Source organism: Podarcis pityusensis (genome assembly GCF_964106645.2).
Source record: "Podarcis pityusensis genome assembly, chromosome: 17".
NCBI lineage: Eukaryota > Metazoa > Chordata > Lepidosauria > Squamata > Lacertidae > Podarcis > Podarcis pityusensis.
The window spans coordinates 868,404-884,843 of NC_138042.1; the positions used below are offsets into that span (position 1 = coordinate 868,404).

Genomic DNA, 16,440 nt, shown 5'->3' on the forward strand with positions numbered 1-16,440 from the left:
ATGGTATCAGTATTGGATATATGTATCCATGATCTGCACCATTTAATACTACAATGCATCGGCAGCGTAAGTCTAGTGACCTTCAGTTACCTAAAGCCAGGCCTATTTAGGATAACTTCTGCTTAATGGCACAGCTGAGCAACCTCAACCCCCCCCCTTCTTCTATGCCACTGGAGTTCATGCTTGTTTCATTATCTATTGTTTGTAGCTTCTAAAACATTTGGCCTACTTTCTTTGTAATTTTAGGACAAGTGGAAGGGACAGTATTTTATCAACATCTATTTTTACTTTTTTTCCCTTGTATGGTTTTAGGACAACCAGATTTTTCCTCTCAGCTGTTTGACAGCAAATGGTAGTCTTCTGACTTAAAAGTAATTCCTTTCTGAGTTGCCACACATTCTAATTCCCAGAACAGTAGCTGTATTGCTCTGTTCTAAATATATCCTCTATTCTTTTTTTAAAGTAACCTCCTCAAACTCAGTGTAGTGCTGAGGTTGATAGAGCCAGTCATGGTGAAAACTGAAGCAGGAGAGTCTCTAATTCCAGAGGCCCTTCTTGTAAGAGAGGTCACTCCTTGCCCTCTAGCTAAGCAGGTTTCCAGCCACTATGGAAGTTAACACCTGGAAAAACCAGGCTAATGTCTAAAAGGAGTTCAATAGCTTCTGAGCAATGCGGTGGAAAGAAACTTATGGTGCTTGCAATTTTCATTTTAATGCAAAATTTAAAGCTTCCCGTGTTTTGCTTCAGAGCCTAGGGTGGGTAGCAGGTCAGATCTTGCTTTATCTCCTTGAATGCAGTTTAGCTGCTTTGAATGCTCTAGCCCTTCTTTCAGAGGTAGGAAACAGAAGTTCCAATACAGAGGTCAGTGCAATAGTTTAGATAAGGTGCTTACTAATCAAATATTTGGCCTTTTAGTTTTTCCCACCCCCAAAAAGCAAATGTTCTGAAAATCTCTATTGTATATCTTTATTGCACAAGATGTACACCGCTGAAACAGCCAGTAACACAACATTTGCCATTTCAGTTGCTAAATGATGATCCTAGTCCAGTCTCTTCCTATTCCTTGGCTGGTCACGTATGGTCCCTCCTTATCACAACTGGTCCAGATGAGACATGCACTTGCCGACTGCGGGTAGAATCAATGCTTCGGCCTGGAAAGGGAGGGTGGAAAAGGCAGCATTACCACATTCATTTACATCCTCCTAAAGCAGAGGGACTCTGCAACCAGTATAATGTAGCTAATAAGCTATGCAGACTTGAAATCCACTTTCCATCTTTACTATTGCATAGGCCCCAAAATGCCATTATGTTATAGAAACCCAATGAACAAAAGCCATTTCCTGAAATGCTACAGGAAGTTGTAATAGTCCAGCTTGCAGTGTGGTTCTCCTGGAGAACTGCGTGGTCCGCAGCATAGCCTCAGCCAGGCTGCTCTCCTAAGATAGATTTCCAGAGTCATAAACAGATGCTTTCATAAGTAGTGCCATTATGTCTTCATGAGTTTTAGACTTAATATCACAATATTAATATCATGCAAGCTAAACACATCATTTAGACTGCTCCTTAAAACACAACTATAATAGAAATTTCTATTATAGTTGTGTTTTAAGGAGCAGTCTAAATGATGTGTTTAGCTTGCATGAACCTGTAGCCTTAAAAAGGCCTCTGAGGTATGGCAACAATAGACATCTCAGTACTGAGACTATCTGCTCATCAGTTTAAAACAAAAAACTCTGCATTATATCCATGTGCGCACATGACAAGACATCAATTGCTGAGTGCATTTCTTTTTGAGCTGACCTAAAACCCATCTGTTTCCCCAGAAAACCACACCCACCTTTCAAGATAACAGTGATGTCTGCTGATGGGGGTGGGGTTCAATTTTGCATTGGCTGTGCAGGCTAGTCCTCCTTTCAGGTGACTGACAGATGGGTTGGCCTGCAAAGCAGATCCTGCCAAGGACATGGCGTGCAGAGTAAGAAAGTTTCCCACCTGTGTTCTAGGGAAAGCCATGCTGGCCTCTGGCAGGGGATTAGAAGAGAGGTGAGGAATTTGCGATCCACTGTTAAGAATACAGTTCCCATTGGCCACGTTGCTTTGAGAGCCACAGATCTCCTGCTGCTGTATTTGAAGGTAGAGAGCTCTACAGAAGCCATTTACCTCACAAGACACCTACCAACTCTCTGCCTTCTGGGAATGCAGCGCCGGGCACAGGTGGTGTCCATGGCCAGCCAGCTGGAATCACAGATGACTGCACTGCAGTGGAAGTAGATCTGAGGACAGTAAAAGCAACATAACATACCAGGAGAACCAGGAAGCAAAACTCCCAACTGTCAGGATACCGACAACTACGTCCTCCCCTCCCTGCCCCCAGCACGTGTCTCCTTGTGCCGAAATACATACCAGCTCAGCTTTAATTTTATTGTTTTAAATCAATATGGTGCCCTTAACTTTAATTCCTATGGCAGCTTACAATAATAAAAAGTAATAGTTAAGACCGTTTGCATCCACAGAAACTATCAGAGCACAGCAACTGAGGCAGGCAAGTCTGTACTCTTATGGGACCACGTGGGGGGGGGGGGAAGAGTTCAATAGCAAGCATTATCCCATGGTCAAGAGCTTCCCTTACCTGCCCTTGAAGTGCCTGGTTGTCCACCATAAATGTAAACATTTTCACTTCAAACCGCCTCAGGTGTGTAGGGAATGGGACAGAGTCCTCAGTCACTCCATGGAATGTGGTTTGATGAGAGTCCTGTGTGTTCTCACAACTTGGAGTGGGGGAAACATGACAGAGAAGCTAAGAGATACAAACCTTGCTGCCACATCATTGTGGGCTAGCAGCCCCATGGCAATGAACACACCGGGGCAGCCTGAATGCCACAAGAAAAGCTGGAGCCTGTGACCTGCTATTATGCACACTTGTGATGCTCAGCACAAGCCTAGTACCCCTGTCTCTGGCTCCTGAAATTTACTAAAACTCCCTTCCCCCTTTAAGAAATGTTTGTTTCAATATGGTCAGGTACTTAAGAGAATACAGCAGCAGGTAGTACTGATTCTCATGCTCCATTCTGCCTTGTGTTGTGTTTTCGTATTATTTCATTCAGTTCTTGGCATCACTCCTCCACCCAGAAGTGCTTTTCTATTTTTGCCCCAGATACCTAAGGGAACGATATAATTTTAAAATGCAGCCAAACCAGCCAACCACCTCACCCCTCAATTAACAGGCTGTGAAAACATCATCCTTGCTCTTAGAACTAGTAATGTATTATTCAGACTCTTACCTGTCCATCACTATGTTCCACTGCGGAAGACTCTTCCTGTCAGAAGATGCTGTAGCCCAGCAGTCCTCCAGAAAAAGTTCTAGCTGTGGGTCCTCGCTGTGGAGAAGCTCAACCTGGAAGTGAAGCGGTTCTCTAAGGTAGCGAGTTACCGGGTGCTCCATGTCTTGGTAGAAGCTGCTGTAGGACTTATCTTGCCAGGGTGCCGCAGGGGGGAAGAAAAGCACATATCAGAACCTTAACAAACCCAGAGGAATTAGTTGCTTTTAACGAGCCAAGGCTGGCACTGAGCAGTCCAGGTCAGCCTTTGTCTCTCTCTTTTTTAAAAAATAATTTTTATTAAATTTTCCATTTTAACAATCCAATCAAATCACATCAAGTATTCCAAATTATACAAATACATATCATATAGTCCAAATATTCTGCCAAATTATAAATTTTTGTCAGGGCTTCCCATGCTTCAAGTTCAGTGGTGTTCCAATCATCTTATGTTTCTACTGCCTTGAGTTTCCGACCAGGTCAGCCTTTCTCAACCTCAAGCCCCCATATATTGTTGGGCTACAACTCCCATCATTCCTAGGCAGCATGGCCAGCAGTCAGGGGTGATGGAGTTGGGTCTCAAGGTTGAGAGCAGCTGGCCCAGGCTATTTCTCCCTAGTAGGTTCTGTTCTCCAGCACGAGAGCCAGGCTGGTGCAATGTAAGTGGCGCCTCTGCTTTCAGCTCTGGTACCAGGGCTGAGAGATCACAGAGAACTATGGCAAGACCTCATACCAGTGACAGAGAACAAGCTTTTGAATTGCCTCAATCTAGAGCAAATCAAATGGAAATCTGCCCAAACAGATCCTCCACCATCACACAAAAAGCTGCTCCCAAGGATCAAGGTGGGAGAATTCTGCCAAAAGTACTTTCCCATTCATCTTATTAACCATTAAAGATTTTTAGGTCTCATTTACAAAAGTTCCTTATACCATTTTTTCCAGGTCCTTCAATTTATACATACAGCAATGTACAATACAGCAAAAGACTGCGAAAAATTATTGGTAAAGCCAGCACAATAGATACTAGAAATCGAAACCGAGGCATTTGTTTTAACATCTTATCCTTTCAAGTTAAATAATAAATGAACACTTAACACAGTGTAGATCATCTGTGATGGATAATATGGGATAACAAATGCCGCAGGTTAATATACCAAGATTATTCCACACCAAATGCTCCATTATTTATTTTACACATCCAGGGATTTGTGTGTGTGTGTGTGTGTGTGTGTGTGTGTGTGTATAGTACAATTATTAATGCCCCATATTGACTTTGTTTTATGTGCAAACCAACAGTAAGCTTTTCAAAAGTTCATATTAGTCCTTGAACCCTTTTTAAAACAAGCAAACAATACCGGAAACTACATGGCATATTTAAAATGTTCATCTCTTAAAATATCAAAATCAAAGAGTTATTTGACTAGATATGGCTTTTCATCCAGAGGAACAGGAACATATTTTTTTTCTCTCCTAAATGTTGGGTTATTGGGGGGAGATGCATCTTGACGACTTTGCTCGTCTAGTTCACATAAGCTGCTTTCCATCCTCCAAACCCTGGCTATGGTTTTCAGACTATTTAGAGACCATAGAACAATTCTGTATAGCATGTTTTAAATGTTGGAACTCCTGATGAGCTTGGAAAAGTGATTTTGAGCAAAAAGAATCCTTTTCTGCAATACATCTCTGTGTATTGCATCTCTGCTAGGTGGTCTGGGAAAGTCTGGTGCTCACTACCAAACCACTTGCTGTGAGGAATCCCAACTAGGCCACTGATAACCCCACCCCCACCCACCCAAAACAGCCAAGAGATGTTCCTGGCTGCTCCTAAAACACCCCTCCACATGCTTTTGGGGTGATGGAAGAAAATGCAACAGAACTCTTCAGCCCACAATGCATAAACTAGGTATTCAACACTCAAAGACTGTAGGCTGGATTAAATCTCCCTACCTTGTGGGGGGGGGGGGGGAGAGACTTAATGTGAATACTTACTGCAATTGCATTTGACTAGCAACATCTTAAGAAGTACTCTCCCTCAACACACAGGAGTACCATCAATACAATATTTGTATTATCATGTAGATCTGTCCCTACAAATCTTTGACTGCATCTCCTATCACCCACAGCCACTGGCCATAATGCCTGAGGCTGATGCGAGCTGCGGTCCAACAATGTCTAAAAGGGCCACAGGTTCCCCATCCCTGATGTCAGATGAAAAAATGTTCCTCATAGATGTTTTATCTATTCCTGTCTGCTGTTTTGAGATAAAATTCACAAATTTTGAGATAAAGTTTGGTTGCAGCCTTAACCTGCAAGGCTCCCACAGAAGGCTGTACTGTGACATTACCTCTGGCCAGCTTAAGGGCAAGCACCAGCACCCCCAGCCCAGGCATGATACTTGGCGATGGGGCTTCTATTGGGCTGTACTGGAGCAACAGGGTATCACCAATAAAGTACCGGCAAGCACATTTCAACCTTGAAAAATACAAGTGAGAGAATAGTCCATTCGTTACCCTTCCAGTCCAGAACAGTTCTGAGGGCATAGCCCTGCTTTGAGGGGTGGAGGGGGAGAAAGGAAGCTGCAGCAGAAACTGGCACAAGAGTTCTAGCTGGTTATGTTTAAAGGCAGGATGCATCTCCTTCTAGGACAAGCTTGCACATGGGGGCCATGTCACCAAGTGACCCTTGTATTACAGTGCGGTAAACAGCTTCCTTCCCCAGTCCTTCGCCCAAGCCACGAGTACTCACTGATAGATAGGTGCTGCTTGGCCTGAGAGAAAATAGAGGACTTCGTTTTCATAGGACATGGTGGCATCTTCAAACTGCAGATGAGATTAGACGATAAAACAGGAGGCGGTTTCAACCATCTTCTAGAGCAGAGGCTGGGCAACCTGGGGTCCTCTAGATGCAGTTGGGCTACAACTCCCAATATCCCCTTCCCACCATGGGCCATGCTGGCTCCTGGGTATTTGGAATCTGGCAACATCCGGAGAACCACGGCTTACCCCACCCCAGTCTTAATGTTCCTTCCCCGAGGAGCTCAGCGTAGCACTTGTTGTGCATGTACATTGTCCCTCCATCTTCCCAACAACCCTGAGAGGTAGGGAGCCTCAAGTACCAGACTAAAAGACTTTGTGCCAAGCTTCACAGTCATCTCCAGTAGCTAAGGAAGAGGCAGGCTGCTTCAACCCAAGACAATCCAAATCAAAAGCGAGCATGGTTTTTTGACCTTGACATGAACTGATGGAGCAAACATTCAGGAACCATCTTCTTCTAACATGAGTGGCCTCATGGACTCTGCTCCTGACAAAGCAGCCATTTCTTACCTTGCGAGTTGTCCCGCAAGAGGTCACGTTGAAGATGAACGTTGCTCCTTCCTCTGTCACCGAAAATGGCCTGCAGCGTCTGTCTCTCAGCACTAGGCCAGAAGGCACCAGATCTGGGGTGCCAACTAGCTTCAAGGCAGAGATCCTCACTGTGCCATTAGCCAGGCAATCTGCAAGGGAAATATATTATATATGCCAGAGCATAACAGACAAGCAGTGGCAGACTTTGGGGTCTCAAATTTCAACAGCACCCTGAGAGACACCCAAATTCCACACACCCTGGCCACAACAGCAGCAAGAATACTCATTGCAAAGTATTGGAAGACACAAGATCTACCCACTCTGGAAGAATGGCAGATGAAGCTGATGGACTATATGGAACTGGAAGAAATGACTGGCAGAATCTGAGACCAGGGAGAAGAGTCGGTGGAAGAAGATTGGAAGAAATTCAAAGACTATCTACAGAATTATTGTAAAATTAATGAATGTTAGAATGATGTTGGATAGAAATTAAGTGGTTTCCAGCTGTAATGCTTTAAGGGATTATGAAAAATGGGTTGTTAATAGGTAAAAATTTAACGTTACTATTTTAAGACTAAAGATTAGGATAAATAAAGAGGGTAAGGATTTGCTGAACCAACAAATTGAACTGGAATACAAAAAAGGGAGGTATGAGGAGGTCCGGGAAACAAGCTAAAGGAAAACAAGTAATGGAAAATCTGTGTGTTTTTAATTATTTTTATTTTGTATTTTTGTTATTTTTTTCATTTTTATTGAAATATTTTAAAAAAGCTTAATAAATATCTTATTAAAAAAAACAAAACAAATTCCACACACCCTGCCTCTCACCTTCCATTCTACATCATAGTTGTGGCACCCCCAAGGCTCCACATGCAGTGCAACCCAACTGGTTGTGCTCCCTTATATCTGCCTCCGCAGACTAGTCAAGAAGCGGAAGCGACAAGAAGATGAGAGAAGGTGGATGAGAGAATTGCTGAATATAAGCAGAGTACCAAGCAGGAGACTTCAATACAGTGGTACCGCGTGTTACGTCCCGTCCCCCTTATGAATGCTGCGGGTTACGCGCTCCGCTAACCCAGAAGCAGATGCCCCTTGTTGCGACCTTTGCCCTGGGATGCAAGCGGAAATCGCACTCCAGCGGCACAGCAGCAGTGGAAGGCACCCTTAGGGAAAACATGCCTCATGGTACAAGTGGTTTCCTGTTACAAACGGACCTCCGGAACGGATTAAGTAACCAACCCAAGGTACCACTGTACCATCAAATGAAACCATTTTCTCTGCTAATGAAAATGAAGAACAAATAGCTGGTTCCCAAGATGGACATGATAGAAATTATGAACTGACATTAGGAAAAGCAAATAAAAATACAGAGTACAACACAACAGAAATGCACATTGCTATGCAGAGCATCAGATGCTCTCTCCTCTTTTGTTTCTTGCTCCACCCACCCCTGGCATGTGGTTCCCAGAAGGGAAGGTGGCCCCCACATGGGAAAGGGTCTCCTGCCCCTGGGCTCGAGAGAGAGATTACCAATGAGGTCTTTTGGAGAGAAGCTGCAGGAAACGGCAAAGTCTATCATTTCAGCGAGACGATAGTCCTTCAGCTGCAACCGGAAGGTGACCAAAATCCCAAAAGAATCTATTTCCTACAAAGCAAAGGGGACCAGACTAGTTGCACAAGTTAAGAGCCGGCTGCATTAGGAGGCTTAGACAACCTCACCACCACCCAAGGTGGATATTCTGCAGTCCTCAATTACCTGCTTGCACCCTTGGTTTCAGTCATCCTCCCTCTGGACAAAGCGGGAGGTAGCAGCATGAACGGCCCTTTTAGACCCATCTCTTGGATTAATGGAAGAGTATATCCAGCAGCCAATGGACAAGGTGGGCACCTGCCAAGGCCCAGGCCAGACTGTGGACATCTTTCACTGCCAAGGATGCTCCCCACAACACACAAATCCCATTTCAGACAAAGCACCAACAAAGATTCAAACTATCTCCTACACAGCTTCTAGTCATCAGCACTCACACATTAGTGTGCAGAAGACTGGAACATCAGCCTGTCTTCTGCCCCAGATTCTCAAGGTCACCTTAAGCCTTAGATGGATCTCTAGCAGAGGCAAAGAGGTTCCTCCTACAAAGCTCAAGGGCCTGGGTTCAGGGCTACTGAAAGCAAAGCAGGGCCCTTAAAAGGATTTTTTGTTGGAGGTGGAGAATAGGGGGTAAGTAATTCCTTTTGCTGAAGCAAAGAGATTTGCCATTCTGGTCATGGTACCCAGTGCCAAACATGCTCAAGAGCAGAGAAGGGAAGAAGGCCTCTTGCGGTGCCGCTGCCGCCAAGGCCAGCTGCCTGTGGTCCTCTCTCATCATACCACTAGAATCATTTACACGCCAGCTGTTCATTCATGCACCAGGACTAAGAACTGGCACCTGAGGTTCCTCTAGCTCCATTCTTTCTTCCATGTACATCATGTCTTTTTAACAATAACCTGGAAAGAACCGTCTTACTACTGACTTTTGTAAGCTGCTCTGGGAGCATTTTCAGCTAGGGAGCAGGGTGGAAATGTGTTACATTTAAAAGTACTTGTACAGTACAAGTGAGCTTGCCAGAGAACCATATTATTGGCAGGAGTGCCAGCTTGGCCCCATGACTGTGGGTGCCCAGGGCCTGGCACCAAAATTTGTGGGTGCCCGGGCACCCAGGGCGTTGGCACCTATGACTCTTGGGAAACAATTACCCCAAGGAAACCAATCACCGTACCCCTCACAGCTGCTTCTTGTTTCCCCGCTTCATAGCTGGGCAACCCAAGCTTCTACACCCACACCCACACCCACACCCCGTGTTCCCCTTACCTCATAGCGCACGTGGGCTGCCTGCCTGGGCACCCTTAAGGCCAAGTGGGTCCCATTGTCCAGCAAAGTATAACCGAGTGCCTGCGCCTTCTCCCGAGTCAAAAGATCGTCCCCCGCAAAGGGAAGCCAGTCCTGGTCCACGTTGCCTCGTTTCACCACTAGGTAGAGGGCTTCGTCATCACAGAATCCCTCAGCCTGGGGCAGCACTGGGAGGGAGGCAGTAGGAAGAAGCAAGGCTTTCAGGAGCAGGAACCCTCGTCCATTCACATTCTACCTGCCCTTCCAATGCCACCGGCATGATTTAACAGTAGTACAACTTTCTAGGCAGCCGAGCAGCAGACAAGGACAATTCCTCCAAAAGGAATATTTGCATGAGGCTGGAAGCAAATGCTCTTCAGGGTAAGCCACCTGCCAAGGCTCAGGTATTGCACAGGTGCACGGAGGCACACCACTTCAGGTCGCATTGGGTCTAGGTAGGTGGGACACAGTGCCTGGCCACTCACCTGGAAAGGCCCTGCGCATGTTTGTTAACCCTTCACTAGCCACACCTCCACCCCATTCACACAGTTAAGGCTCTTTGTTGTGGAGCACCTACAAAGACAAGGTGCTCCCTGTGGATTCTCAAACAGAATGTGATCCACACACAATGACAAATCATATCTCTGTTCATTTAACATGCTTTTACCACCTAGCCCACTGAAGAGTACTTGAAGTAGAGCTACTGATTATGAAGTGAAAAGGGCCATCAATTCTCACCTTACCTAGAGCAAAAGAATCCCACAACCATTTGTCCCGCCCAACCTTCTCCTGGAAGTCCTCTCTAAGGGGCAATTTGTTTTATGCTTCTAGGCACAATTTCTAGAATAATTATTGCAGGCTAGAAACTAATCTCTATTTACTGAAAATTGCCACTCTAGTACTTAGCTATATTTCCAGGAGTCAACAGAATAGTGGCTGGCACCCATTGGGACTGGTAAGGCAGAAGAAACCAGAGCCAATGACCAGCAGAGCCAACTGATTCCAGCTTTACCCCCATCCTACTCCCTGCCGAGACTAAGGAGGACAAGCAGGCAGGCAGGCAGGCAGGCAGACAGGCAGGGCCTTCCCCTGCACCAATTGTTGGCAGGTGAGGGCTGGCTGAGGGAAAACTAAGGTGAGTGGGACAGTGTCCCCTCTGCCCTACTGGACCAGCATCCCCTGCAACAGGAGGATGCCTCTTACGTTCAGCAGCTCACAGAATTCTGTAACATTGCAACTTTCTTCCAGGAGCTGCCCAGGATGGAGAACTGGAGTGCCCCACTTTCGTTTTGTCCTCCCCATAACACTTCAAGGTAGGCTAAATCACCCTCTACACCAAGCATCAACATTACAAAATAATACAAATAGTTATCTAAACCTTGGCATAACTTCTCCATTTAGCCACCACTGTTTTAATGATGCCAAGCTATTCAATATTCATAGTTAAATATTGGTGTTCTTTACAGACAAACCAGAAGTACCCTCCCTGACCCTGGTGAAATCCTAGACGCCACTTCAAATTGAATAATAGGTAATAGGTACATCTCCCCAATATTTAACCTTCAGCAACTAAAGTTAAGCTCACCATTTCCACTAACCGATTCTTGAATCCAAAATGGAAAGTGATAAGAATGTTGGTTCCAACCGACTCACCTGCATCCTGGACCAGGGCTGTCAGAGGAACAGGGACATCAAAGGTGTCTCCCTGAGGAATCACACTGAATCCCAATATGGGGTTTGTAGTGTAGCTTCTGATGTTATCTGGTACATACTGGGAAGATAATTTGAGCGGAGGTGAGCTCTGGTTATTCAGCATCATGACAAACCTTTGTTATTATATCACCATCATTTAGAGTGTAACAGCTCTCAAGGGAAGGAGGCTCTGTTGTGCTCATGAAAGCTAGGCATGATAGGCACCTACAAACCATGCATTGTGGCCTACTAGATTTCATACCCTTGCAGTGTTTTTAGTTTTAATATGCTCCAGAGAGAAGGTATCCATATATTCCATCCCATCAGCTATTACTGCAGGGACACATTTGGAGTGAGAGGCAACTTGGCAGTTCCAGAGGCATAAACAAGCACCATCCCTTACCAAGTCTCAATTCAGTTATAGGATACAGGGGGGAAGAGATGCAACCTCCTGGAAAGAATTAGACGAAAGAAGCTCCATGTTTCAAGTATATTCTTTTGAGTTAGACCTTTCCATGGATGTCATGCCAAAATTTGTTTTCCTAGCTCAGATGATTTAAGGATGGATAGTTGATGTATCTACAAGTGCTTAAGTGTTATTTAAATGTCAACTCTGAAGTTACCCAGTCAACAGGACTACCAGCACTTCCACTCTCTATGCTTTGCCCCTTACAACTGCAATACACTCCCCTCCAAGAGCCCACAGACTAGGCTTGGTTGGTGGCAGCACTCACCTCCCTTCCAACTCCAGGGGCATCAAAGGGGACTTGTACCACATAGCCCCGACTTCCATTGGAATACTTAGCTTCATAGATCTTATAGCCCTTCTTCTCAGCCTCAGGTAGTGGCCAGGGCCCTGAAGCATCCACAGTAATACTGACCAGCACTACATCTGGCAGGAAGGTGCCAACTGTTGCATTGAAGAGCTGGAGACTGGCATTAGTATCTGTATGGAGAAGAGAAATAGTTTTTGTAAAACAAAACCTTTTTCTAGGCCAGTTCCCCATATCAATTTTGCTCATCAGGCTTACGAGTTAAATTTGCTCTCTAATGGATTTCCTCAGTTGTTCTGTCAACAAGCCCCCACAAGTATATGATGCTTCTCCTTTCTATAAATCCTTCAAGGTTGTAATTTTGCAGACATTTTCAGGACGTTAGTAAGCTAGACAATTTTCCTATTTAACAAAGCTCATCCTTCCCACAGAACATGTTTGCTTATTTTTTTATTCCTTCACCAATCCAATGTTCTTCCTTCAAAGACAAAGACCAAGGGTGGTCAACCTGTGGCTGTCCAGATGTGGTGGGTTGGCTACGCCTGGCATCCCTGACCACTGGCGGGCTGAGGGGAGTCCAGCAGCATCTGAAGGCACCAAATCAGCTAGCCTCCAACAAAGAAAATGGAATCCAATAATTGGACCATCTAGCCCTGTACTGACTGGCAGAGGCTCTCCAGGGTTTCATATACAAGTCATGTCCAGTCCTACCTGGAGATGCTAACATTTCAACCTGGGACCTTTGGCAATGTATGTGCTCTGTCCCTGAGCTACAGCTCTTCAGTGCAGGTGGGCAGGACCCATTTAGAAGGGGGGACTGAGGAAGCTGTCTTATACCAAGTAAGATCATTGGTCCATCAAGCTTAGTAATGTGTACACTGACTGGCATCAGCTCCTCAGGTTTTCAGACAGGATTCTCATCCAGCCCTACCCAGAAGCACCAGGGATTGAACCTGGAAACATCTGCATTCAATGTAAAGGCTCTACCATGGAGCGACAAGCTCTTCCCTGAATTCAAGGATCAAGAATAGACATATAGACATAGACACACACACACACACACACACACACACACACAGCAATAGTGAAGTGGTTCCTGTGCTCAAGACGAACATTGTAAGCCAGTGTACTCTTTGACCAAGAGTATGATGCCATCTCTAACTCTCCCACTGAAGAGTTAAGAACATCTAGGGGAATTCTGCAATTTGATCTTGCTAGAATAGAAGGCATCTACTAGCACACACAGTTGTCTGTGAAGCAGCCATCACCAATGTTTCAACAACTTTATAGAACTATTATTTACAATGAACACTCACAATCTGTAACTATGACCGGCACAAGTTGCAGAGGGGTGCTAATATCCTTCAGGATGGTATGTTTCGTAATCCCCCTCTTGTCATCTTCCCACAGATGCTCTACATAAGGGGCAATTTTGTAGGTAATCATTGGTTTCCCATCAATCACATAGGTCTGGAGCAAGAGATAAACAAGTAGACATCGTTAAAGGGACCTAATGTTAATACAAGCCATGTTGTGACAGGATGTGTGACAGACCTTGTCTCCCAGGTTCCCACCTTGTTGCTATTTCAATCCCAAAACATGGGCTCTGGACTTTAAGATTCGTTAAGATTTCTAATACAGGTGTACACTTGACACATTTCATCTCCCTCATTTTGTAAGAAAGTGCCATTAAGACCATTTTGTACAGCAGGAATGAGCATATCTACATTGTTTTTTTCTATAACTCTTTTCTAGAGCTCTGCCAACCAAAGCCAAGTGCGAAACAGTGGGCTTGTTCACATGGCTGCTTATCCCATGCCAAGAAATCACAGCTCCAAGCAGTCCTCAGTTTGTCCCGCTGCTTTCCTGGGGGAAACCCGCTCTCTAGTGCTGAATTGCAGCAAACATCAATCTGTAGAAAACCTAACTGATATTTGCTCCGGCGGGTTTTCCTGGGTGAAAGCAGCGGAACAAGTGGAAGTGTAGATGAGCTCAGTGTCTGAGGATAGAGAAGGGCAACATTCTCTTTCTAGAATTCAGGAGTGGGGTGGCTCCAAGCACATGCTCCGTGCCAAGGAATATAAATGTGCATGTTACCCAGTGGTGGACAAACACATGTGCACTGTTTGGGCATGTTAGGGGTTTTTTTATATGTGTGGTGCCATTTCACTGGGGGTCATCTGTGCACTATACTCCTTACTCCCATTTGGTTTCTGTCCCAAAGGAAAATATGTATTCTGTGTGGGTTTTTTTTGTTTGTTTTTTTTTTGAAATTTAAAAATCAGCTTCTTTCTTCTTTTTTGCAGAGCTGCTCTAGCACAAACAGATGTATTAAAAATAATATTTTTATGGGACTTCCGGGGTGGCGCCATCGGTAATGGCTGCTTCTCTCTAATTCGGAGAGAACTGGCTCTACGGAATCTGGGTCCTGCCGCTACGGCGCAGTGGGGACCCCAAAAAAAATCACAGGCGGGTGAAGCCTGTGACCGTGGGACTCAGCGGGCACCGTTTGCGCCCCCCCAATTGCTAAAGGAGCTCGGCAACGGGCTCCGGAGCGGAGCGGGGGTGGCGTGATGCTGTGAGCAAATTGCTTCTTCCGTGGAGCGAAGCCGCGAAGCTGTTACCGGAGAGCGCTGCCTTTTTCCTGGGATAATTGGACTTTGAAAACAACTACCCGTGAGTAGGATCAAATTGGATCTAAAAGAAAAAAGTTAATTTGGCATGGAGCGGGGAAGGTACAACCAGGAAGTCTGCCTTCCTTGTATTGTAAATAGATCAAAGCAAAGAGACTCTAAAGCGGAAACACAGAAAGTTACTTGAAAAAGAGCTAAATCCTAACATCTTGAAAGTGGTTCCCCCTCCGGATTGCAGGAGAGGAGGGGGGGAAAGACTGAGCTGAATTTCCCTGCAATAAAGAAGGGAAAAGGAAGGAAAAAATTACTGTTTAAGATTTGGAACGGACTGCCTTGAGATAAGGGTTGCATAGTGGAAAGCCTATTTCTGACAGCCAATTCTGCAAAAGGGATACAGTGTTTCTGGACTTCTTTTGGCTTGAAAGTAACTGTTTAAGTGCATTGAGACTGTGGTTTTTTAAAGTAAATTGGGGGACTTATAAAGACTATCTTTGTTTTTAAAAGTTGCAAGTTCTGGCTGTTACTGTGTCCCCCTAGAGGAAGTTGGACATTGTTACAACAACAGTTACAACAACAGTTGGTTTAGAGGAAAATTCCATTCTATTCCAAAACAACTGTCTGACTGTGGGAGCGACCTTGAATTTCTATGAGACTGTTATGGCAGATGATAAAGGGAAGTTAGAGAAGGCAGAACCGCAGGAAAAAACTACTAGGTCTGGCAGACATTATCGGATAGACACTGCGCTGCCGCGAAGGGGCTCAACATCTGGAGCATCTGGAGCATCAGGGGCCGCACTCCCACAGGCTAAACCAAAAGTTATGTCGTCGGAAGAAGTTTTGGCACAGGCACTGGCAAAAATTAATGAATCTCTGGAAAGTTTAAGTAAACAGGTAACTGAGACAAATAGACAAGTAGCTGAGACAAATAGACAAGTAGCTGAGACAAATAGACAAGTTGCGGAAGCATCAAGCAAAATTGATTTAAACACTGCAAGTATTAATACTTTGGGGCAGAAGGTGAATGCCAACACAGAGACCATCGAAAAACTACTACAAGAATCTGCCTCGATTCGAAAGACAGCAGAGGAAGCAAAAGATATTGCAACTGTTACTCAAGAGAAAATTCCACCAGTATATAAGAAATTGGAGGACCATGATGTGACATTTTCTATGATTGAATTGAAAGATAGACAAAGAAATTTAAGAATCAGGGCTGTTCCAGAACGGGAGAAAGATAACCTGGCTGACTTTCTTACACAGGAATTTACAGATTTTTGGCAACTGGACTCAGGGAAGGAAGAATTTAAGATAGTGAATTTAGGCTCGGAAGAAGACAAGGTAAGGACAAGGTGAGAGACTGTTTGATTACCTTTCGAACAAAAGAAGAGAGAGATAAAATTCTGAATCTGCACTATCAAAAAACCTTGGAAATTGACGATTCAAGTTTGGTGATCTTTAAGGACATCCCAAAGCATCTGTTGGACTTAAGGGCTAATTACGGAGACCTAGTGACTTTGTTGAAAAGAAATAGAATTCTTTTCAGGTGGGAATTCCCTCAAGGCCTGTCCTTCAAATATAAAGGAAGAAAGATAAAGATAAAATCAGTTGAGGAAAAGGACAGGTTCTTGAAAGACCACGAGGAAGACCTACTGAAAGAAGGGGAATCTGAAGAAGAACCAAAAGGTATATTAGATATATCAAATCTATCCTTTGGACTGCACGGTCCAGAAAAAGTGATACTACCCACAGAACAAGAACTGACACTCGGAGCAGTTGGAGGTAAAGTGAAGTAGCCCCCATCATGGCTCTGCAAC

At 44.8% G+C, this 16,440-nt stretch overlaps 1 protein-coding gene and 1 long non-coding RNA gene across 5 annotated transcripts in view; both read right to left on the minus strand.

Moving 5' to 3' along the window:
• Window positions 1-16,440, minus strand: part of LOC308467101 — a 175,658-nt gene that overhangs the window by 47,323 nt on the left and 111,895 nt on the right. The window lies entirely within an intron of this gene.
• The window catches only part of LOC308467069 (zona pellucida sperm-binding protein 2-like), a 29,624-nt gene continuing 14,134 nt past the window's right edge, over window positions 951-16,440 (minus strand). For 2 of the 4 annotated variants that reach the window (XM_080988452.1, XM_080988454.1), the window contains 12 exons: window positions 13,310-13,463; window positions 11,955-12,166; window positions 11,182-11,299; window positions 9,511-9,716; window positions 8,192-8,306; window positions 6,641-6,810; window positions 6,063-6,136; window positions 5,662-5,789; window positions 3,282-3,471; window positions 2,630-2,768; window positions 2,177-2,273; window positions 951-1,151 (listed from right to left, as the gene is read on the minus strand). In XM_080988452.1, the coding sequence (XP_080844578.1) occupies window positions 1,072-1,151; window positions 2,177-2,273; window positions 2,630-2,768; window positions 3,282-3,471; window positions 5,662-5,789; window positions 6,063-6,136; window positions 6,641-6,810; window positions 8,192-8,306; window positions 9,511-9,716; window positions 11,182-11,299; window positions 11,955-12,166; window positions 13,310-13,463 (1,683 nt within the window). In that variant the 3' untranslated portion in view covers window positions 951-1,071. Of the gene's footprint in view, window positions 1,152-2,176; window positions 2,274-2,629; window positions 2,769-3,281; window positions 3,472-5,661; window positions 5,790-6,062; window positions 6,137-6,640; window positions 6,811-8,191; window positions 8,307-9,510; window positions 9,717-11,181; window positions 11,300-11,954; window positions 12,167-13,309; window positions 13,464-16,440 lie in introns of those variants that run through there. The other 2 variants (XM_080988453.1, XM_080988455.1) reach the window with 2 other exon arrangements.